Raw genomic sequence first — 23553 nt, 5'->3', positions numbered from 1 at the left:
GCAAATTTCCCAGTTTATTCTGAAAGGGCCTGACAGGAAGTGACGCCGCCGGGATGACAACAGCCACATCGTTGTGTTGTGGACGGGCTCACTGAGATGGCAGATCTGTCTTTGTATCTGACTAATGTGAACGTTTCCCTGGGGCAAACTATGGAAACTGATAAGGTTAGTATTATAGAACAACTTTCGGCACTTTCTACGTTTGTGAGACCTGAACCGAAGACTTTTAAGAACATTACCATACTACTTCCTTAGCAAAGAGCTAACAGTCAACACAGATAAAGTAGCTAAAGCTAGATGAAGGTCCCAGTGGGAATATTACTGAGCGTCTTACCTGTATAGTTACAGTCAACAATGAAGTTATTAATGAAACTCAATGTTTTCAATGCATGTAAAAAACTTTGTAAGGAAAGTTTCTGATGCTTTTTGATTGATTTATTATGATAGTCAGTCAGATGTGTGTCAGGAGAGATATTAGAGTCAAAAAATACTTCATCTCTGGGAGGAAATGTGGGCTACAGATGCTATTATACAGAATATAAACATAAAGATATGAGTTGAAAGATACAAGATAGAAGATAAATTGAAAGAGAACGAAACAACTTAAATATAGCAATACATGCAAAGTATGAATTTGTTCAAATAAAGATAAAAAAAATGCAAGATATTGGATTTTATGGGATTTAAATATACAAGCAATTTATTTTTTAAAAATATATAAACAGTATAATGCAGAGTTGACTTCTTGCACTGAGTATTGTACTGTATGATCAATTAATTAATTGGTTGTCTGGTTAGTTTCTGCAAATTCATAAGAACATTTTGTTGGCTGTGCTTTGCTTTATCAAAAGCCACAAGGCTAATTATTATTATTATTATTATTATTATTATTATTATTATTTATTTACCTTTTCAGAGTCCAGTACGGATGACAGAATTTGAGAGCGTGGAGATGGGCGACTCTCCAGAAAGGCAGGGGACGGTAAAGGTTCCCCGCAGAACCATCTACTTTGCCAGTGGAGAGACCATGGAGGAGTTCAGCACTGATGAAGAAGAAGAGGAAGAACCTTTGAAGACAGAAGTCATTACTGTAGATCCGGTATGCTAAGATGAGAAAATCACTTTCTTGAAGCCAATTCCAGTGTTTGGCAAATTTTTGTCACTTCTGTGTGGGAACATAAACACTCTTCCCTTATTTTATTATAACATATAAATGGCTGATATCTGTCAAATCAATTCCAGCTGGGAATCAAGTTTTAAAAGAGTCTGAAATGTCCAACTGGAAAAAGACTCGGGAGTAACCAAGAGCTGGATGGAGGGGTTATATATCCCATCTGGCCTGGGAAGGCCTCAGGATCCTCCTTGGATTAGTAGGAAAACATTGCTTAGGGGGTCTGGGTCAGCATACTCAGTCTTCTGCCTGGAAAATAAAGTGAAGCATTTTCTCCTGCCCTGAATAAGAGGGAGAAGATGAATGGATGGATTATTCTAGAATTATTCTATTATTATTCTAGAGATGTATTGATGCTTTGTAAGTAAACTTAGGTCAAAATAAATATTGTGTGGTTAGGTTGTAATGCTTCTTTTCCTATGTGTTCTTTTATTTTCAGTCCAAACTGACCTGGGGTCCATATTTCTGGTTCCAAACGTGGAGAATGGCTACTTCCACGATCTCAGGTACAAAAATTCATTTATGTCTACTGCAAAAGTTTGCATTCATGCTAAAAAGGAACAAAGTACATGTTACTGGGTTCTTATTCTATCAAACATATTTCCTGCATTGCACGTTTAGTGACAGCCAAGTGTGAGAAATGATCTTGTGTGTGTTCCTGTAGCGTGTGACTACATGGGAGAGAAACTGGCGTCTCTGTTCGGCATCACAACTCCTAAATACCAGTACGCCATTGACGAGTACTACCGCATAAAGAAAGAGGTAGGCCACAGGAACGCACACATCCTTGAGTGTCATTCGTCAGTTTCATATGTCAACATGATTTCAGCCACACCTTAAAAGCTGTTAATGCAGCTGAGTCTCAGTCACAGCAAAGCAAAGCTCTACATGCTTCATACATCCATGTTCTCCTGCAGGAAGAGGAGGAAGAGGAGGAGAACCATCTATCTGAGCTGGCAGAGCAGCGGTTTGCTGAGCAGCAGGATGATCTTCGTCCTGCTCGGGTGGAGCAGCCTGAAGCGTCTGGAGCTTCCTTTGTAAACATTAGCTTTGAGCTGGAACCTGAGCCTCCTATCAACGCTGCAGACACAAACAGAGTCCCGTCTCCCCTCCCCTCCTGAAGACTGACACACTAACATTCACACATTTCTATCAGCTTGCAAAAACCTTAATCTACCTAGCTGTGTAGTAAAATAACACGTTATTTTTCTATGTTTTTATTTAAAAGAAACAGATTCAAGTACAAAGCACATGAGAAACTGAAAGGGCTGTTGAAGTGTCTGCACTGGCCTTACCTGTAAATGTTGATTTGTGTATAGTGTAAAATCATATGCAAGACTAAGACATATCTGTTAACTATTTTTTGATTAAGCTTCACAGGGATTTAGGGAAACAAGTGCTCAATTCTAACGAGAATCAGACACCTAGCTCTGTTTTTAAATTGATTCATGGTGGAGGGAAATCAGCACTGACCTGAAGAGGAGAGAGTGAATTTACCTCACCACCTTACCAGAGATAAGGAGCCGCTGACACATGCTCCAACCACTGACAACATGTTGAGATATCTATGCAATGTAAAGCAGCTCCTGTAAACTCCTGGTACTGAACATTTCTGGTCTTAGTCTCTGTGTGTCTTGTCTCTGACAAAGTTGTCTGCACCTCCACATGTGCGTCTGCCAAGCTGGTTCCTCTCTGAGTTTCAGCTGTGATGATCAGGAGGGATTGATGACACTGGGAACACGTTATATCCTTTAATCCAGCCTGTCATGGCTGTATGGTCATCTGCGTTTTTATATTACGAGTACATGTTTCAAATCCTCCCACAGTCCAAAAACATGCTCACCAGGTTAATTGGTCACTCTAAATTGTCCGTAGGTGTGAGTGTGTGCGTGAATGGTTGTCTGTCTTTCCGTGTTAGCCCTGTGATAGGTTGGCAACCTGTCCAGGGTGTACCCTGTCTTCCGCCTGAAGCCAGCTGGGATAGGCTCCAGCCCCCCCGTGACCCCTAACGGGATAAGCAGTCAAGATAATGGATGGATGGATGGATTGATGTTTCAAATCTGATGAGGATGGACAGATAGCATAGAAATCACTCGTATCATTGACTGATACCTGACAAGTTAATTTTCACTGTATTTGGTAATGCACAAATACATTTAGCTCTGAATCTTCAATTTTTTCAACTTACAGAGGCTTTAAAGTTGATCATAATATACAGTATAGCCATGCCTCTGCTGTCTGTTAGTCATTAGAATCACACACAGGCTAAATTACTTCCTGCTCTTTGAATATCACAGGCTCCAAAGTGTAGAAGCAAATCCTGCGACTCTGGTCTGTTCATTAACTTTACATTGTGATGCGGAAACAACCTTGATACTACAAGCACAGCGCTTGTGTTTTATTGCCCAGAACTAATCCAGGTCACTTTACGTGAAGAGGAACTAACACTTCACACTCAGTACCGTGGTAGAAATCAGGATGAGCAGGAAATCTACGTACGATAGGTGAATTAATACAAACTTTCTTGCAATTAAGCCAACATTAACTTAAGCTTTTCAACTGATGAGGAGACAATTCAGCTACTTAAATAAAAAGCTCATGCCAACGGTCTAACTGTGAACTAATTTGATATTCCAGGACCCTGTAAATGCAGGATTAGTGCATAAAACCAATTGGCAAAGGCGGATGGGGAAATAAATTCATTAGACCATCCTGCTCTCATATTGCTTCCCCTTCAGCCCAATATCTGCATGGCCAGTAGGGTTGTTTTAAAAAAAGCAAAAACATTGAACATAAGAAGCACTTCTTTGCTAATAGTTTATCTGTCCTAGTCTTTAGAAATGGAAGAATTAAAACCTTTGTTATTGTACACTTCACTCTGTCAGGGATCACAGGCTTCGTGTGAGCAGTGTATTGATAGGCCTGTGTTCTTCTGAGAAGAAATATGCTTCTCTGTGTCTGAAGGTGTTACAGCAAGTTGATCCATGTCATGAAGATTTGGAGATCGGGAAGAAACAGCAGTTTGTTGTTCAAATTGACATAAATGACCACGTCAAAAAGAAGTTAGTTTGAAGACAATGAAAGTGGCAGATTACCTTTTTTCTGAAATACCAAAAGATTGTGGCTAATGTAAATGAGATAATATCGGTGTAGTTCAAATCTTTTGAACTTCCCCAGTGTTTGGATATATTGACGACAGATGATCTATATTGGCATGAGAAGCTGCTTTTTTACAGTTCTACCACCTTCATGTCAGTGTGAGGGTTCATTCGTTAAGTGTCCTTTCAGAAATGTTTCATCAGTGTACTGCTCAGACTATGCTGTCCTAACTCTCTTAATGATTACCCTCTGATGTGACTGGTGTCCTAACAACCCTCCCATCTCAAAAATGAAGTAAATGCAGAGAAACTACGCTCACTATTTTTAAAAACGTGCTTCTGTAACATGCTGGAAGTAAACTCCTTACCTTTAAGACAATGAGATTCGGCATGTGGTCGGTAAATGTTGTTCACTCCATCTGTTAATGAAGGATACTGTTCATGTTTTATATGCAACAAAGGCCAGTATATGCAAACATGTAGGTTATTCAAACAAGCTTATAATGAATCTGTTTATAAATATTTATATTCTTTAATAAACCTTCAAACTTTGAAAACTTCGACTTATTGCCTGTTTCATTACATATCTTTCATTATTTGACTGTGCAACAAGAATATAAAGCCTGTTTTACTTCTCAGAAAGACTGGTCACTGTTATGTTTGAGTAAAAACAAAATAATTACAGACTATAACTCATTCCCTCTTGATATCCACGTGGATGAAAGTCAAATGGATCAATATAGAAAATGAAATGTCATCCACCTAAAGTAAAACTATGGTCGAGCAATCATTAAATGCTGGAAAGACAATATATATAACTGAAAATGACATGCAAAAAATCCATAGAACCTATCCTAAAAACAGACTTAGGTATATTAACTTATCCCAAAACTAGCAGTAGGAGACACCAATGTTTTTTTTAAAGAGGAATTTACCTTTTAAATATATTTTTGCTGAAACTAATCATCATAAATCAGCAATGTTTCTGAGCTCCAATTCAGTATTACAAAATAATACATAGGGGCTCTGTTGCATCCACTCTTTCTTTTATCCCTGTTATCTGCAGATGTTTGTGTCCAGATGACAAATGTGAGGCTGTTTTTCATCCTGTAAAGTATGCCATCATGTTATATGGAATTTATAGTGTTTCTTTGAGTTCTTAGAGCTTTTTACTGCATCAAACAGTTTCCTGTTTCAGCCAAGAAGAACATGAAGTTGAAAAACCTTAACAATGCGCTTAAGGGCCTTAAAAAGAAGAAGAATCATTCATAACCTCTTTAAGTTTTATTTCAGCAGCAGTGCCTCTATGGTAAAACTTAAAGTGGAACATTTATAAGTTGTAAGAAAAGGTCATATTCAATGGAAGAGGTGACTGATGAAAAAGTAGTTAAAGTATTTCTTTACAAGGTAAAAAAGGGAACAACTATAACAAGTTTTACACAAAGCACCTGGTCTGGTTTTGCTCCTTCATTCTGTCTTCCTTTAACTGTAACAGTTAGCTCCAGTTTAACCAACAGGACATGAGCCAGCAGCAGGTTCATTCAGTTCAGTTCAGTTCGGTCACTTCATCTGGACTCTTTGATTTCAGGCTGGGACTGAAACCACGATCTTCCAGTGACAAGGATGTCTCAAAATCTTCTTCAGGTGTCGTCGAGGTCGGCTGTGTTGCTGCTGTCGCTGTCGTTTGCAACCAGCACCTCTCTGTTCTCATAGGTCCAGAAGCCGTTGAGGTCGATCAGGATGCTGGTAACTGTGTCACCCTGGCAGCTGTTTACCAAATCCTGCAGGGTGATCTTATAGGGGTCTTTAGGCTTCACCATGTCAAAGATCTCATCCTGAGGAGAGAGAGGGATCATGATCTTGTTAAAAGAATCAAATTAAGAAAAGAGGGTCAGAGGTCTCTACAGCTGTGCTCTGTGTTCAATATAAATGTTGTGTTTGTACAATATACCTTGACATCCTGGAAGGTGACCGGCTCCTGACCGTGGATCTTCATCTGCTCCTGAATGGCCTGAACAACAGAGCACACAACAGCACCGTCAGATACAGACACAATAAAAAGTGACTGTGTGCATATGTTGGTGTGTGTAGAAGTGTGTTATCTTGTGCATCTGACATTAAAAGATTAGAAATGCAGCGATTAAAAAAGCTAGGTTTTGTGACTTATAGTCTTGCACAAGGATGAGAGTTCTATGAGTTTTAAAGCTGTGTTCAGAACACTGTTTCAGCCACGGCGTGTCTGTTCATCTGTCTCAGGATAGTCTCAGTCTGTCACAAATCAGATGCAATCTTACAATTTATGGCGGCATGAACCTAAAATAAGTAGATGTTTCTGATTAATTTTAATTAATGGACTGAAAGGATACAAAGAAAAATACATCATGATGCAGATTTGTAAAAAAAAAACATGAATGGTTGCTTTTCTTGTTTGGCCTGTAAGACATGAAGGATTTGAATAAACCGTTTTGGTGCTCAAAAATTCCCTCTCTGACCATGCCTAAACAATACATGTTCATTTGATTTTGAATATACTGGTGTGTTTGTGTGAGAGATGTTAAAGTGAGATACCCTGAAGAAATAGTTGAGGGAGAAGACATTGAGGTATCCTTGATTCTCCATGTCCAGAAGTTTAAAGATGTACTGTAACGCTGCAGGCTCCTTCCTGTTCTCCAACGCCAGCACAAAGTCTAAATAGGTCTTATAGTCCTAAGGAAGAGGAGGAGGAGGGGGGGACAATTATATGCAAAGTCACTTCAGCACACAGGAGTCTAAAAACCTATGGAGATGGGTTTTAGACACCTTATAACTCTAATCCTTAAAAAATGAACGTGTTTGCTGCTCTGAGCATGCACACTCAATGAGCTGCTGAAGACGAACCTCAGGAGTTTGTTTAAAGTTGAACATTAACACACAGACTGGTGACAAATTAAAAGATAAACCTTAATGTGAATTCTCCTGCAGAGAAAGTGAGTTGTTTGTACCATTTCTCCGTCATAGGTGAGACACTCCTGAAACACTCTGTCCAGGAAGACGGAGGTGAGCGTAGCTGTGCCGTAGCGTGAGAGCTCCTCTTTGCTCAGCATGCCGTTGTGGTCCTTATCCAGGTTGAGGTACTGACCTGTAGATACACAAATATTTCAAAAGATGCATGACAAACACCCACATACAAACTCATTCATTTGTTTACCAAAGTTTGTTTGTGAATTGGGCAACTTGACGTTTAGGTACACTGACATAGACACTTTCTGTTCTCTCACCGTAGACTCTGAGAGCAGAGGGAGCTGAAAACCAGTTGGACTCCTGACTCTCTTTAGAGAGCTCTTCATCTCTCAGCTAGGAGATAATAGAGTTATGTTGGATTAGTTCACAGAGGTACCAAGAAAGAAAAACAACATTATTCCATATCACTGAAACACATCTACAAACTGTTCCTGTATTTTGTCTGAATACAGGAACTAAACTTCCACTGTTGAGAAAAATACACTTGCAGGGTATTTACAAACTGTGAAAAGGAATGAATGTTGAGGACAGAACAGTTGGAGAAATGGTGAAAAAGTACCTCCAATAAGTCATCCAGAAAACTGCAGGCCAGTATGTCCTGGATTTTTATCTTTCCTAAAAAAAAACAGACCAAAAACTTTGGTTACAAGGACATTTTGGAGATACTTGACCTTTCCTCTAAATGTCAGAGTAAATAATAACATCTGCAGTTGTTGCAAATCTTCTCTGTGTCTTTTGGGCCAAGGAAGACATGCCCGTTAAGACTTTTCTAAAAGCCCAATATTATTCAAAAGTTAGTCAGTGGCCCTAAAAGCTGCAAGAAATTCAATCTTTTATTTGTAGTCTGGCCTGAAAACAAGCTACAACACTACAACAAAACAACTAGAATGTAATCTTGTAATATGAGTGGAGAAGACACATTTTATAACTCCTGACTAATTAATACTCAGCTGTCTATCTATTTCAATCAAGTTTAAATCAGAAGGAATGCAACATAACAAGGCCAGAGTTGTAGCTGCTCTGAAGCGATGCATTCTGGAAAATGTAGGCCAACCTTGTAAGTATGAAAGTTCAGCGCCAGAACAATATTTACTGAAGAGTTAATTCTGAGTACATAAACAATCAACACTGATTGGAGAAGGTCTCACCTGTTCGGAGAGGGTCGAGGAAGAAAAAGAACTTGCGAACAGCTGTGCAGACGTAGAAAGAGTAAAAGGATTTCTCCAGTCCGTCCAGCTGAGGCAGAGTGGGAATGAGCTCCAGGATGTAGTTCTCCAGATCCTACACAGAATAACAATTAAAAACCAAACAAACATTATTCTCTAATCAGCTGTTTCAACCTTAAAGTGGGTGGTTATTGAAGTGCTCACCGATTCTCTGAGGTGGCCCTGTCCGGCAACATCGTACAGACTCAGACCGATCCGTGTCTGATGCAGCCATACTGGATCCACAAAGAGAATGAACATGAGCAACAATCAGAGACAAGACTTTCACCAGGAGCAATGAATGCAAATTAATAATAATAATAATGATGTTGTAAAAAAAGATTCAACCTTTTCTCATGACGTAGTTAAAGAACTGCATGATGGAGATCCTTCCATAGGGGTCGCTGACGAGCAGCTTGGCGTACACTCTGGCTGTGAAGAATTTACTGAAGGAAACAGAAGACATAATGGGAGAAACGTAAGACACTGTGAAAGACAGTTTACCAACCCTTACACTTCTGCTAATCTCTCCCTTGGTGCTGAATTATCTTTTATGATTTTGCTTTTTGAGACTCAACAACAACTGCACAGAACAAAGTCCGATTTCTTTCCTTTGCCGTGATAAAAAAGCTTCCTATTCTAACATTCAAACTCTTAAAACCTGGCAGTGGACATGCATGGAAGTGTTATTCACCTGCGTATTTTGTGTTCCCCACTTTCTTGTTCAAAATTTCAAGCAGAGTACTTTATGTGCAATTAGAAATTACTCATCTATGCCTGGTAATTATGCAGTTCTCCTCTGTGCCAGGACACATTCAAGGTTCAAGGTGGATGTGGAATCAGAGTTCCGAGGGGGTTTCCAAACTGTGCTCCTGCCAGTAAACCTTTACTTCCTTTTACTTACTTGCACTTTGGCCCGGCCTTCTCGCTCACTTGCAGGAAGGCTTCATAGCTGATCATGGCCTCCTCTCCACTCACAGGAGGAACCTGATGCTTATCAAGCAGAAACCACAGGTTCTACAAAACAAAAGGAAAACAAATTAGATGACAAAAATAACAGACCTACAGACCTACTCATGCAGAGGTATGGCATTATTGTGTGACAACTTCCATATGTGTGTTTTTCACCTGCAGCTCCTCATTATCCAGCAGCTCTCTGCTCTTTCTCTGCAAAAAGACAGCCCTGGATTCCTCTCTCAGCTTCTGCAGCAAGATCTCATCCTCTGCTGGTAGCTACGGAACAACACCATCAACAGAGTTATTTTTATGCTGCAAAAAATACATCATGTGCCAGCAGCTAAAGCTACTCCCCGCCTCAGCTAGGGTCAAATAAGTTGTTACTAGTTGAAACATATTCATAACTGCAGTAATTATCCAATCCAAATGTATTTGCTCCATTTAATCCAGGTGTCCACGTTTCTTTTAGATGGGCAGTGTATTTCATCCTGTTAAAGTTATAAAACTCTCAAAGATCTCTTCAGTCTGACTCTTGTAAAACTCATTACACTGTCATACTACTACATTTTGAAGCAGGCCAGCTTTGTGTCCCAGCTGGTTTTCAAAATAAGTGGTTAGAGTAAGCTTGTGTGTGATGTGTTACCCCAAAAAACAGCAGTTGTGATCAACAACATGTGACTAATTGAAGTTAAAGCTGATGGCCATGATTGGTCTATGGTTTATGAATGTGTAACAGAGACAACCACAGCTGCAGCAGTCAGGTAAACACAGTAAAGCAGGCTTACAGAGACCTGCCAGTTTAACACTATATATCTGGTTTAAGAAGTCACATATTTAGTCACCCTAAAGTAGAATCGAGGGATGTTCTTGTAGGACTTGTCTCCGTCTCCTCCTCCTTTCCACTCCGTGTAATATTTAGTAAACAACTCTGTTTCTTCTGCTTTCTTCTCCTCATCGCTTCTGTCGTCTGTACAGCACCAAGAATAAAAAATAATGTTATATCAGTGAAGTTAAAACAGATCAAAATACCAATGTTTATGTTGAGTTAGCTTCTAACTTTGTAGCAATCAAAAAAAAGTTAGCCAACGTTATTACATGGTCTCACCTTTTTTAGGGTTTCCCAGCCTCCTTTTTAAAACATCCGACCAGTGAGGCTGTTGTTCTTGGGCCATTTCTGCTAAAAGTTTAATCTAATCTTTCATTTGTGTTACCTTTTTATTCCAAAAGTAGAAAACATTGAGTGTAACCAAGAACCAAGCCCAAAAATGGACATCAAGTTGCCAGTTGAGAATACATATCCGGTTGGATATTTTGTATTTCAAAATAAAAGCATGGTTTATACGCTCTCAGAGAGACCATAGACTGTAAATAAAAAAAAAGTGAATAAAGAGTAATAAATAAAGAGTAAGACACATAAGTCACTAAAACGAAATAACAAAACAGCGGTGTGAACTTCGTATGGTTTTATACAGTTGAGGATTAGGGCCACTGGAAAAAAATAAAATAAATTAAGGTCAAATTTCTTTATTTTAATAATATTTTTTAGAAAAAAGGTCAGAATTCTGAAATTAAAGTCAGAATTCTAAGATTAAGGTCAGAAATCTGAGAAAAAAGTCAGAATTCTGAGAAAAAAAGTCAGAATTCTGGTGGATTTTCAAAATTAAAGCAGTCTGAAATATAAAAATGTGCCTGGTAATTATATATTTGGCATTACAATAAATCTCAGTTTCCACTGAAATGATTTGATTCAGACTGAAAGGAAAAAAAAACTCAAAATGTGATGCTGCCAATTACAGCTACACCTGATTTGACATTTCAAAATAAAAGCCATTGCAAATGTAGCATATTAGCATATTAGTGATGATATAAGAAATGTTTGTGAGTTAAGTGAGATTCTTTTAAAAAAAAAAAATCCCTGTTTCCACTGACTAATTTCAGTTCAGACTAAAAGTCTGAATCTCAGAATGTTTTTTTTTATCAGAATAACAGTTAATGAAAAAAAATGACCTTATTTTCTTTTTTTTCAGTGGCCCTAATCCTCTTCCGTAAATTGTTAGTTATAATCGATGCTTTTGATATAAAAAAAATATATTAACCCTAACACTTAAAATGCCCTGTGGTCTTAAAAAACCGTTCAAATGAACCAGGAACCAAATAGGATTGGACGTAATTTTTTATTTTATCCTATTTCCCAATATTTGGGGGTAACATTCTTATTTATTTGCCTTCACTGGATAAAACTTATTAAAAGCATATTTTAAACTACTTCCGGTCCGTCTCTGGTTACCTTCAGAAACTTGACCCTGCAGCTGTCAAACGTTGATGACGTCAGCTGTGCGACACGAGTCATGCTGTGTTTAAGTTTTGACACTGGAGTTCTTTGGGCGTGAAAGAAGCTAACTCTGTCTTTTTTTTTAATATTAAGGGACACTGTGAGGCGCATTCAAGGTGTTTTGATTATCTACCGAGCCAATAAGAGTGTGAAAGTCATCTTTCTGTTTCTGCTGGAGTTTTGAAACAGCAAGGTTAGCTTGTTTTCCAGGTCATAGACTAATGTGAATGGCAGCAGGTGTTTCATTTTTGGGGGGTTTGGTTAGTTTTATGAATATTCAAACATGGGCTCCACTTTGATATTGAAAGTGAAAATATTTTTGAAACCCTTGACACCTTACCTTCACCAGGGAACTTTATCTGTGTGTAAGTCCTCACAGCTGCCTCTCTCAGCACGCTTTCTGTGCACAAGAGACTCAAACCCAAAGCCAGATGGCAGACAGGCAGAACCAAAGAACAGGGGGCAGGGGTTTGTGCAAAAGAGTGCCTTCAGACGTAGGGACGAGGGCTCCTGGGATGATGGTGGAAAGGGGAAAGGTGTGACTTCCAATCTTCGGCAGAAACCTGTGTTTCCCAAATCTGTGTTTGCTGCTGGGACAGCAAAGAGGACAGCAGAGATGTTGGTGAGGAAGGCAGCTTTGGTGTCTCAGGATAAGGAGGAGCATGAAGAGGAGCCTGAAGAGAGGAGACCCAGGAGAGCAGGTATGACAAACTCAAACTACTTTAGCATGCATCTTAGAGCTTTTTAATCGGCACAACTCATATAAGACTCCACGTTTGTCTGACTTTAAGTCTTTTTGAATAATATTTACTAACAGTGTACAGACTGATTGATGGTATGAAAGTGTTTGTGAATCACTGTTTCCAAAACTGAAGTTAAATATGTTTCACAGAGAAGATGCAGCCTCCTGACCGGCCTCTCTCTGCTGCTGAGTGGAGGAAGCAGAAGGAGTCTTTTGGAAACTCTGAACGCTTTGGCATCCAGATGATGAGTGTGCTCTTCAGCTCTGGTGCAGACCTGGATATAGCCAAGTAAGATGATCAGCCAAGTAACAGAATCATGTTCAGTTGTCCTTACAGGCCTCCTTTTTTCCAAATTGGCTACATCTTAAGCACTATGATTATCAGATTTATTACTAATATATTGTAAATAAAAGCAAAGCAACTGGCTATGTAGTTAATGAATTCATCATGTGAGCTATTACCTCTCCGTCACAGATCCCTGCTGACTTTTGTAGCAATGGAAACAGGGACACTGTCCTACGAGCTGCTGCTACGGTACCTGACGCTGTGTGTGAGCGGCGGCCATGACAGCGAGGTGTATGATGTCTACGACATTATGCAGGGAAGTTTTCCCTCTCTGGAAACGGGAGCCTCCAGCCTCTTTATCAAGTCCTTCAGCCGCACAGAGAGGTGGAGGGAGGCTGTCAACATTCTGCACAACCTGAAGAAGGTGAAGAGTGTTTTGAAATTGACTGAAAGTAATCAAACCTTGAGCTCAAGAACATGACATCGATTCTCTATCATCTCCTGGTTCTTATGTCACACTAACAGGTCTTCACCCCATCGCAACGCAACTACAGTGATGTAATCACAGCAGCGATGTTGCATGGTAACACGACCACTGCCTGGGCTCTTTATGACGAGTTAAATGAAAAGGGTGTGAGCCCAAACCAGGAGGCCTGGGATGCCCTGTTTAAGGGAGAGAGGCAGACTCAAGAAGAAAAAGGAGAGGAAGCAGAGGCCATGTCTCAGTCTGAGATCCAGGAGAGGCTGCTAGGGATTCTGCTGTACATGAGGAACAACCAGATCTACCCACAACACAGCCTGGCCAGCAGCATCAAGTCCTGGTTTGAGAGGTATGAGAGAAGAAGATAAGGGGCCAGGAAAAAACTGAGGCTAGATGAATGTGCTACTAGCTCCAGATAAAGAGGGCAAGATCCCTGGGTGGCAGCTAGGGCACAGACACCCAAAACACTTGCTTCATGAACTGAAACCCTTCACTTCTCATTCTCACTTCTCTCTTCTCCTCTCCTCTCCCCTCTCTTCAGCCTCACACGGGAGAAGTGGAGCGGAAGTTGGACCAGCCCCACCCCAAAGTAATATTAACACCTGACCTCAACATGAACCTTCATAAGGGTTAACATGTTTTCATTAATCTCTGTGTATAGGAAAGGAAAATTAATCAGTGTATGCACATATTTGCTGTGTGTGTGTGTGTGTGTGTGTGTGTGTGTGTGTGTGTGTGTGTGTGTGTGTGTGTGTGTGTGTGTGTGTGTGTGTGTGTGTGTGTGTGTTCAGGGGTGTGTGTAAGTGTTGTGGGTCTGTGTTGGAGTCCATTCAGCTGACCACTGAGGAGTACCATCAGCTTAAAGAGCGAGTAATGTCTGACATCATCGAGGGACAAGATGTTTTTAACAAGACTACACCAGAGGTACACACACACACACACACACACACACACACACACACACTCACACACACACACGCACACGCACACGCCCACGCCCACACACGCACACCAACTAACCAACATTTCCTGCAATTGTCATTGAAGACTGAAAGACTTACAATGGAGGTTTATCTTGCATTTAATTTCATTTAATTCTGTTCATGAATTAAAACTGTAACTGTATTTAACCCTTCCGGGACAAACTAAGTATTTCTGATTTTACAGGACTTATTAAGACATGGTGCTCATCAAAGTGGGGTTCAACAGTTTTTTAAATTATTGGTTTTAAAAAGTTTGAGAACTCTTAAGCTGCATAAGCAGTGTAACACTTTGAAAGAGTACTTCAAAGCATGCTTTGGACCCTGGGTTCTAAAAATAAAATCAATTATTACACAAATAAATAAAGAATAATAATCTGGTATTTTAATTTTATCACAACTATAAAAACTATATATGGAACTCTTTATAATGAAAGAAAATAAATATTAAATAGAAACTGAAAAAGATAAAGCAAAATACAAAACAGTTAAAGCTTAGATACAATAACACTATATTTTACATTGAATACAATGTCAACTAGTTCAGACAACACAGTCCTTAGCATCCTAAATGCAGTACACAAACTGCGTCTATTGCAATACTGGAATTTGAACTTCAAAAACCTCCATCTAATAAATATACAACTGAATACGATCTAAAAATGTAGAAATGATCACAGTTGAACTGCAGAAAAACAGTTTCCTAAAATAAGTCCAGCACAGGATCCACCCTGCACAGTATCTGTTCAAAGGGAAAATGTGTTTCTTACATTTTGTTGTTCATCAGGACAAAAGTAATCCCACATTTTAAGTTCATTTATTCTAGAATTGAGTAAAATTGTCTATTCAAGCCAGGTAAAAAAATGTTTCCATGGTATATTGTGTCCCAGTTCCCTTCCTTAAACTTCTGCTAGAGGGCGACATGTACACACGCAGAAAGAGTTTGATCAGATATGAGAAGCAGCTTAGTAAACTCTGGGCTTCAAGTACTGTAGCTGCTTTCACTTGATGAATGATAGTCAAACAGTTTGAGAGTTTCTGTACAGATCTCCTGTTCATGAACTTTAAAGACCCGTCTTAAGATTAGCAACCAACAGTAACTCATCTCTCTGGACTGATATTACTTGAATAATTTGCCTAAGATGCCCAGGACTGATAGTGCTGACCTTTATAATGAAATTCTTTTGATTTGGATAAATCTGTGTGGTGTGGATAAAGCCATTTAGACAGTGGTGCATCTATCTGTCTGTAGTTTTCACTTTATGTGCTTGCTGCCTTAAAAAAGTTTACTTTTTACAATCTTATCGTTTGCATTCAGTTTGTTTAACTTCACTCACAGGAGCCACACAAGTGCTACAGAGATAGTATAAGCCTACTCGCCAAGAGAATCACATAGCTTAACTTAGCAAAATATCTGGAATAGAGAGAAGCAGGTAGCCTGGCTTTGCTGCAGTGTAGCAGCACTTTTTTAAGCATATTCTGTCTTGCTTGTTCAACCTTTAAATTTTTCACCACATGATATTAAAATATAACATTATAAGGCTGTATAGTCTAATAATGTAGCTTAATTTAAAAAATACTCTGATGTGGCTAACCTACATTATTAGTCTGTTTGTACAGTAAAAGTAGGCCTTGCGTCACAGATTTTGTCAGCCTGCTGGCAAAACAGATTAAAATTTATACTCCTCAAATATTTGCATTCTAATAAGTTATCATCAGAGAATCGCTGTGCCATGCTTTTACCATTGTTTTGCATCCAACAGATCTGACTGACAGTTATGAGAGTTGTACCTTTAAGTGCTCAAACTGCTCTGGTACATAGAACAACACACACATAAATGAAACATCAATGGGGACTGTATTTTTAAACTGTATGCACCTTTAAAGCCAACAGCAGGGAGTCATCACTGGACTTTGCATGCTGTCTGTGTTGATAGATAGCCAGGACACAAGCCTTTCATTGGTCTGGAATGCTCTGTCTGTCTGTAGTTTTATAATGCCAACAACAATAGGTATAAACATAAGGTAGATCAAAACATCTTTGCAACATCTGTAGTTCATTTCTCTAAAATGTAATGTTTAATCTTTTTTAATTCTGAGATACTTTGCATGTGTTCTGCCGTGTTTCGGAAGTCCGGGGGAGTTTGTCAGTGGAACAGTTAAATTTAGGGGATTTCCAGTGTGTGTAGCACCATGTGAATCTGGATTAGAACCACCTCCCATCGAGGACACAGAGCGAGGACGACAGCCAGACATTTTAACTCGACTTTATTAATTCCCAATTCAAGGCAAGTCATTATGAGGGCATGCAGAGGGCCCCAGACAGCAGTAAAGGAACAGATGGATGTAGAAAGATGGAAGAAGAGAGTGAGGAAATGAGCACAAAGGGGATGAAGAGCTGTGTTTGATAGTATGTAGCGTTCAAAATAAGTAGCGATACATGCTTTACGCTTTTTTGTGCACGGAGAGATGAGTTTAATGAATTGACCCACATAACTGAATATACAGAGGTCTGGTTATACATTTTCAAATGCAAAAAGCGATCAGAGAATAGAAAGGTTATGAGCAATTTATACTCGGCCTGTACAGATCTACTAGGCGAAGCTTCTTTTCTGACACTCGGTTTAAAGAAAAGGTAATTTCTTTATTTTAAATGTATGTTTTTGGGCATTTTTTGCCTTTATTGGATAGGAAAGCTGGAAGTGTGGGGAGTAGCGAGTGGGGGAAGACATGCGGCAAATGGCAGAGGCCGGGAGTCAAACCTGCAACCGCTGCAATAAGGAATATAGCCTTTGTATATGGGGTGCACGCTTAGACCGCTATGCCAACGGCGCCCTGAAGAGGTAATTTTTGATGCTGTAGATTTTAAAAAAGTGCTGTATTGTGCAGCATTATCAAATCAAGGGAAAAGTTTAGACTTCTGAAAACACTTCAACAAGCAGAAATTACTCTCCTTAGTGAGCTTTATTTCAGTTTTAGTTAACTACAAAGATATTTTTTGGAATACAATACCAAAATCCATTAAAGGAAATAAAGTCATCATAAGATAAGCCCTTTTCTGGGTTCATCTCAGTGGTTAACTGCTTCACTGTACAGAAGCCATAGTCCTGGAGGCCAGAAGCCCAGGTTCAGGTTAGACCTGAGGCCCTTTGTCACAAATCATTCCCCATTCTCTCTCTTCCCTGTTTCCTACTCTATCTACTGTCTTATATTCTGAATAAAGGCATGAAAAGGCACCAGATAATCCTCAAATAACAGCCTCTTTGTTGGTGTCTGTAGTAATTCTGCTGCTGTTATCAATCGTCCCAAATATCCCTTTGTTTGATAATGTCTCATAACTTTATCCAGCTCTATTGTAAAGAACACAAATATATGATAAAAACATGTCTTACCATCCATCCATTTATTACATCATTGTCACCTATCATCAGAGGGTCTAACTCATTTAATATGTGTATTTTGACTCATTTTAAAAGAGATATTACAAATGAAACTATGAAAATCCGGCCCAAATCAAAATGAAAAGGTTTTTATAAGATGGAGCTGAAATGACTTTTATAAAGGAAAAAGGAAGTTCCTATCAGATTGTTTGAGTTTAAACCACAGGGTGTAACTGAAGCCTGTATTCTGAAGTGTTTTGTGCACCAGTGTTGAATCTCTAGCATATATTTAAGAGAGTATTATCTTAGGCTGTGTAAAATGGTGCATAAATGTCATGAAAGCCTATTTATGCAGGTGCAAAAGTGCCCGTCTGTTTGCGTGCGTGTTTGTTTTAAACAGTCATATAATCCACAGCAGCACAATGAGCTGGCTTCACATATCAGCTCTGGAAAGTCCCTGGATAATTATACTGGACTTTCTCTCCGTCTCTCTCTCTTCCTCTGTCTCCTCCTCTCACTCTAACGTTCTTTTACTTCTTCCTCTTTAACTGCTTTTTCATCCTTTTTCTATCGTAATCACTTTTTGTTGTTTTCTCCTGAACATCCATCATCCATCATCCATGAGTTTGTTTTTATAATTCCTGCAGCATAAAATATAAAACTGCACAAAACTGCAGATTTGAAGATAGATAAAGGAGCATCAGCAGGACTCTGCTGACGTCTATTCTGATGCACAGTTTCATTAGCGGAGGAATATTACAGCCTTATTTACATTTGTACTCTCACATTTTGATTGTGCGCCTATGATAGAGTGCGCACAGTCAAGTTTTTAGTCCAGGGGAATTCACAGCAACCTATTTCCATACTGCCGCATCCTAAAAGCGAAAGTACCAACAGTGTTCACATGTGAGCGTAAGAGTCTGCAGCTTTCCTGTTATTTTTCTGTAATATTTTATTTTACACATTGCCTGGAATGACACTCAGCCTTCCTCATTCCCTGCAATTCAAAAGAACACACGTCTATTTTTAACCACTGACACAAAGGTTTCCAGCTAATTATAATTTGGTAATAATAATAGTAATTAGGTACAAACTTGTTGAGTGGCTTTCCACATACAACTTATATACTGTACATAAGTTAGTCTGAGTATAAGGTAATAAAGTAAGAATAAATGTAGGAAAAACAGTACAGCAGAGCTTCATTTTGTGACATAAGTCAAAGACCGATTCAAAGTCTTCACCAACCAGGAAAGAAAAAAGCTAAAACCTCAGTGTGTAAATTTTATAAGCTATAATCTTTATCATACTACAAGGATACGTTCGGTCAAGCAGCCAGCTGGCACTCTGTCAACTCAGTGACGAGAAGGAAAGTCAAAGGTAGACTTATTACTGGCAGGCCTTTGATCATTCAGTGAGGAGAGCAGCCAACCATCAGATCAGTCAACTCACAGGTGGAGTCCAGATACGCTTCGAGATCACAGTGAGGAACAAGACGCTGAATCTGCTGACAGAGTTCTGCAGACTTTTTCAGTATAATTTCATCACTGTACGAATTTAGTCAGACATCCATTAAGTCAGACACTCAATCTGTCACCTTGACTACAAGTGAAAAAATCTCCCAACTCACTTAACTGTACTAAGATATGATTCATTTCTGGAGCTGTGTTGTCATGCAACTGCAGGGTAACTGAGTACATTCAGTACGATGATGATAGACAGCTGGAACACTCATTTGTCGAGGAAATAAGATATAAAAGATATTAGTGGTGAAGATGATTGAATTATCAAATCAAAGAAAAAGAAGAGGGAATTTCTGTGAGTATTTGCCTCAGTGAAATGAATGGACTTTGGTTTCTCCCATTTTTAGAAGAGAGCCCATTTGTTCCTCTCCTCTCACAAAATGATGAAGAGTAACATTTCATGTGATACTGAGCAGTTTTTTGAGACTTAAAGTTGCATTAGAAGAACTTTTATGACACATATTCAAACATAAGTACATCACAGCACCATCACTGAAAGGCGCCCAAAATTCATGACTTCCAGATAACCATTCTACGCTGTGGCTTATAGGAAGGGGGCCTTTATGCAGCATGCCTAATTTACACATCAGTATCATAATGAATACGTCCCTAAGATGAGCCGGAGAAATCACTAACAACAGCCATTAAAGCTCCAGTGAGGAACTTTTTTTGTCAATTTTGGCACCCCTAGTGGACAAAACAGTCTTTTCTGATTTCATCCAGTGCATGTGTAACTAGCGTGTCTTGACAGAAAAAATCTCATCCTGCTCTCTTTTTACAGTCAAATGTATCACTTATTGACATACTATTGGAACATGTGAAGAAAGGAGCATGTAGTTAATCACCTAGTCTGACCCCTACCCCCTGTTGGTGGATTCAGGCATTAAAAATCCCTATTTGCTTTTTAAAATCATAAAGAAACATCTATGTTTATTTCAGTCAGTTACATTCCCAAGGAGCTTTAAATGATATTAAATGATTTCCCTTTCAACTAATTTATTCTTCTCAGATAGAAGTTCAGTTTAAATTCAAAGGTTTTCATGCTTACACGCTTAGTTTATAGTGTTTAGATTATAAAAATCAAAACTACTCTGGACTTCAGTTCAACCCAACAGAGAAGCTAACATGACATTAAACTATTCTTTTATTTTAAGTGCAGTGTGCTGGTCTGTTGTCAACCTCGTCTTTATCTAAAAGATGCATCTGTTGATATGAACATGCAACTATAAAGTCCTCTCAGCCTCTATGATTGAACGACAAAAAGCAGGAAGCGTTGACTAAAGTTTTTCTTGCACAATCCTAAGGTATAATTCGGCTTATCTTTATGTATGTTTTTTTTAATCTACATCTCCACTGACCTATTTTCTTGTAGTGTATTAATCCTCTGCTTCTTTTCGACTATGTCTCTGTTAATGTGTCTGATCAGGAGTTGGAGAGGTTCAAGGCCTTTGTGAAAAAGAAGCCAGCGTTTGATGTGGTCGTGGATGGACTAAATGTTGCAAATATCAACAGGGACAAAAACAAGCTTTCAGAGACGGTGAGAACAGCCACTGATTTTGATCTCTTTTCACGCAGTTGTTAAAAAGGATTAAATAAATGTAATCTTTAAAGGTCCACCAGTGCAGCAGGGCCTTCTCCTTCATGTGCATGCAGTTTCACAGTCTAGACTCTGGCGGTTTCTTCCTACTTAAATGTCTTGTAACTTTGGGGTTTTTCACTGGTTGTGTTATGACTAGGACGTGCCTTTAGAACCAGCCAATAGCTGATTGTGATAACACCTAGCCCACTTGTTTGCCCACATCTGTCTGTCAGTCAGGAAGTCTACATGTGTGTATGTGTGTGACTCCGTGTCACTGCGCTGAAATAAGTCACATCTTTTTCAGCTGTTCTGTGGCAACAAGACAAAGGAAAGTACAAACAGACTAACATATTTAAATATGTAGTCATCTAGGTTATAGACAGGTCAGTCACATACGTTATTAAAATCTATGCAAAGCTGGAGGAAATTTTCATCAAGGACCGAGGACACATTCATTTAAATGTCTGTAAGAGTGAAATAAAGGTCAGTGTATCTGCAGTCAATGAAATATGAAAATACCTGCTGAATGTCCTTTAAAAAGCAAATGCCATCAACTCTGTGAAGCTATATTTAGGAACCATGGCTCTGAAAGCTAAATGTGTCATTATAATGATCATGTGCTTATATTTAGCATGTTCAGCGTCTTGGTTAAGCATGTTTGCATTTCCTGATTAGCACTCAACACGAAGTAGAGGAGGCTGATTGGTTCATTAATTTTGCAAGTATTTAATAAGAAACTGTAATTCTGATCCGATTAATCAAATTCAGAGGCTCACAAAGCAAGGGCGTAGGTTTGATTTTGACAGTGTTTGGGACATAGCGCCCCCTCAAAGACGTATTTGGGAGGCGGTGCTGAAGTGGGAAAGGATTTAACCCTTTATGTGCTGCATGAAGCGCATTTCTTTCCCCTTCAACCTTAATATTGGTGGGGACATTTCAGCCATTGTTTGAGATTGGTAAGGACACATCCATATGGTCGGAATACAATTCTACGCCATTGCTCACCAGTGTCATAAGTGTTAATTCTTAATTCTTCTTATCAAAAGTTAAAAGTGTGCACCACCTTTCATGGTCATTGATTCAGTATATGTTGAGATGTTTACCCTGCAATGGTTCTCAAGGAAAAATCTGAAGTATGCTCCATCCTGGTGGTGACCACGAGTATCTGAACAAATCTTAACTGAAAACTATTCAGATTTATTTCAGTGGTGTTCTGACGGACTGACAGGTTTAACCAGCAATAAATACATCTCATCAGCAGGACTTAAAAATGTGTGCATTCAGTAAACAAACCTTTGACTGTCAGAAGAAAGAAAGAGTTATAAAATCCAAATGTGTCTCTTGTTCTATCCGGGTTACAATTATGGATGCAAACAGTGTGAATTGTATTCATGTCATGTCTAACTTCTCTCTTAGTTTGTTTGTGAACCTTTAGGTATTGGCATGAAGATTAACACAACTTAAATGCTAAAAGAAATCTGTGTTTTTACATATTCCATCATTTCATTGGAACATAATTTATCTATTAATGTGTGTATGTGTTTCAGTTGTTGGCAGTGGTGTCAGAGCTTCAGCATCAGGGCCTCAGTGTTCTGGTACTGGGGAGGAAACACATGCTGCGGCCCTCCAGATCCTGGGACAGGCACAACATGGACCTTATCAGGCAGAAAGCTCACTGCTTCTTCACTGACAACATGTAAGCAAAAGAGCAGCAGAGCAGCAGAGTTCCTTCACTTTCATATGCAACAAAGGTTTTTCTCTGTGCAGTTACAGGATGTGTCTCTGGATTTGAAATGTGTTTGTAGCATTTAACACATAGTTATGCACCTATTCCTAACCTCAGCCGTTCGGTCTATGTGTCTGTCAGCTCTGAGGACGACCCCTTCCTGCTGTATGCCACTTTGCACTCTGGGAACCACTGTAAGTTTGTGAGCAGGGACCTCATGAGGGACCACAAAGCCTGCCTGCCGGACGGAGCCACCAGACGGCTCTTCTTCAAATGGCAGAGGGGGCATCAGCTGGTAGTGGATGGGTTTGTTGCAGTTGGAAGGAGGGTTCGTTTTCAGGTGAGGAGGAGGGGAGGCTGTTAGACGGCAGGATTGATAATTAGACAAAATAAGCACAACATGCTACTTATCTGTGTTTCTGTGTGTATGTTTAGAGTGTTTCCAGCTATGACACCATCATACAGAATTCAGCAGACTCATGGCATCTTCCCTTCGATGACACAGAGGACAGAAGCACCTACGAAGTACCGCAAAGATGGCTCTGCCTCACCAATAAGCACTGAGACACACTTCAGACCTGTGCTTTGATTACAACTACGGACTTGTAAATGAAAACATTTTCTACTAATACCTGAGTGGCCTGCGTTCTTTGATTATACTTTGATCCATATGAAAATGTTGATTTTTAACTTCCATTATCAGACATTGGGGCAAACATTCACCTCATTCATAAAATCTCTTTAAAGCAGAATAAACAGACATGACTTTACACGAATCCCTACACAATACAATAGAATATGATATGCCGTATTATATTAGAATAAGGTACAACAACAACAACAAAAGTGGCTGTGATTATATGACATTTTAAAAGTTGTTAATAAGTGACGCTTATTTACATTTCATCAATTTGGGGGAATAAGTGTGGAGTCAAATTTCCTTATAGTAGTACAAGAAAATGTGATGACTGAGTTTAGCCTTGTGGTTGAATAATTTGACTAACTTAACATCAGGTCCAATTTTATCTGCCAAAAATTGAACTGTATTATCTATAATAGGTTTTGATTTGTTTTTGCTGTCCATGAAGTGTTTTAA

General features: G+C 39.1%; 3 protein-coding genes across 3 annotated transcripts; 2 read left to right on the top strand and 1 right to left on the bottom strand.

Moving 5' to 3' along the window:
* Nucleotides 1-29: 29 nt before the first annotated feature.
* On the top strand, nucleotides 30-3781 carry fam177a1 (family with sequence similarity 177 member A1). Its single transcript, XM_034675866.1, has 5 exons — nucleotides 30-165; nucleotides 917-1099; nucleotides 1611-1677; nucleotides 1836-1933; nucleotides 2089-3781. The coding sequence occupies exons 1-5, from the start codon at nucleotides 97-99 to the stop codon at nucleotides 2290-2292; spliced, it is 621 nt and encodes a 206-aa protein (XP_034531757.1). The 5' UTR covers nucleotides 30-96; the 3' UTR covers nucleotides 2293-3781.
* Nucleotides 3782-5538: 1757 nt separating this feature from the next.
* ppp2r3c (protein phosphatase 2, regulatory subunit B'', gamma) lies at nucleotides 5539-10736 on the bottom strand. Its single transcript, XM_034675865.1, has 13 exons — nucleotides 10537-10736; nucleotides 10274-10398; nucleotides 9603-9707; nucleotides 9379-9491; nucleotides 8823-8920; nucleotides 8640-8710; nucleotides 8418-8550; nucleotides 7829-7884; nucleotides 7527-7602; nucleotides 7251-7387; nucleotides 6838-6975; nucleotides 6221-6280; nucleotides 5539-6104 (listed from the first exon to the last, which is right to left on the bottom strand). Exons 1-13 carry the CDS (start codon nucleotides 10601-10603, stop codon nucleotides 5910-5912), a joined length of 1374 nt encoding a protein of 457 aa, XP_034531756.1. The 5' UTR covers nucleotides 10604-10736; the 3' UTR covers nucleotides 5539-5909.
* Nucleotides 10737-11731: 995 nt separating this feature from the next.
* Nucleotides 11732-23086, top strand: prorp (protein only RNase P catalytic subunit). The gene is made up of 10 exons (XM_034675606.1): nucleotides 11732-12464; nucleotides 12656-12794; nucleotides 12981-13215; nucleotides 13317-13621; nucleotides 13814-13861; nucleotides 14064-14196; nucleotides 20579-20689; nucleotides 22279-22427; nucleotides 22599-22797; nucleotides 22893-23086. The coding sequence occupies exons 1-10, from the start codon at nucleotides 12047-12049 to the stop codon at nucleotides 23019-23021; spliced, it is 1866 nt and encodes a 621-aa protein (XP_034531497.1). The 5' UTR covers nucleotides 11732-12046; the 3' UTR covers nucleotides 23022-23086.
* The last annotated feature ends 467 nt before the right edge of the window (nucleotides 23087-23553 follow it).

The sequence above is a fragment of the Notolabrus celidotus genome, chromosome 22 (genome assembly GCF_009762535.1).
Source record: "Notolabrus celidotus isolate fNotCel1 chromosome 22, fNotCel1.pri, whole genome shotgun sequence".
Taxonomy (NCBI): domain Eukaryota; kingdom Metazoa; phylum Chordata; class Actinopteri; order Labriformes; family Labridae; genus Notolabrus; species Notolabrus celidotus.
Note: the sequence above shows the minus strand (reverse complement) of the source record. Positions and strands in the feature narration are given on the sequence as shown.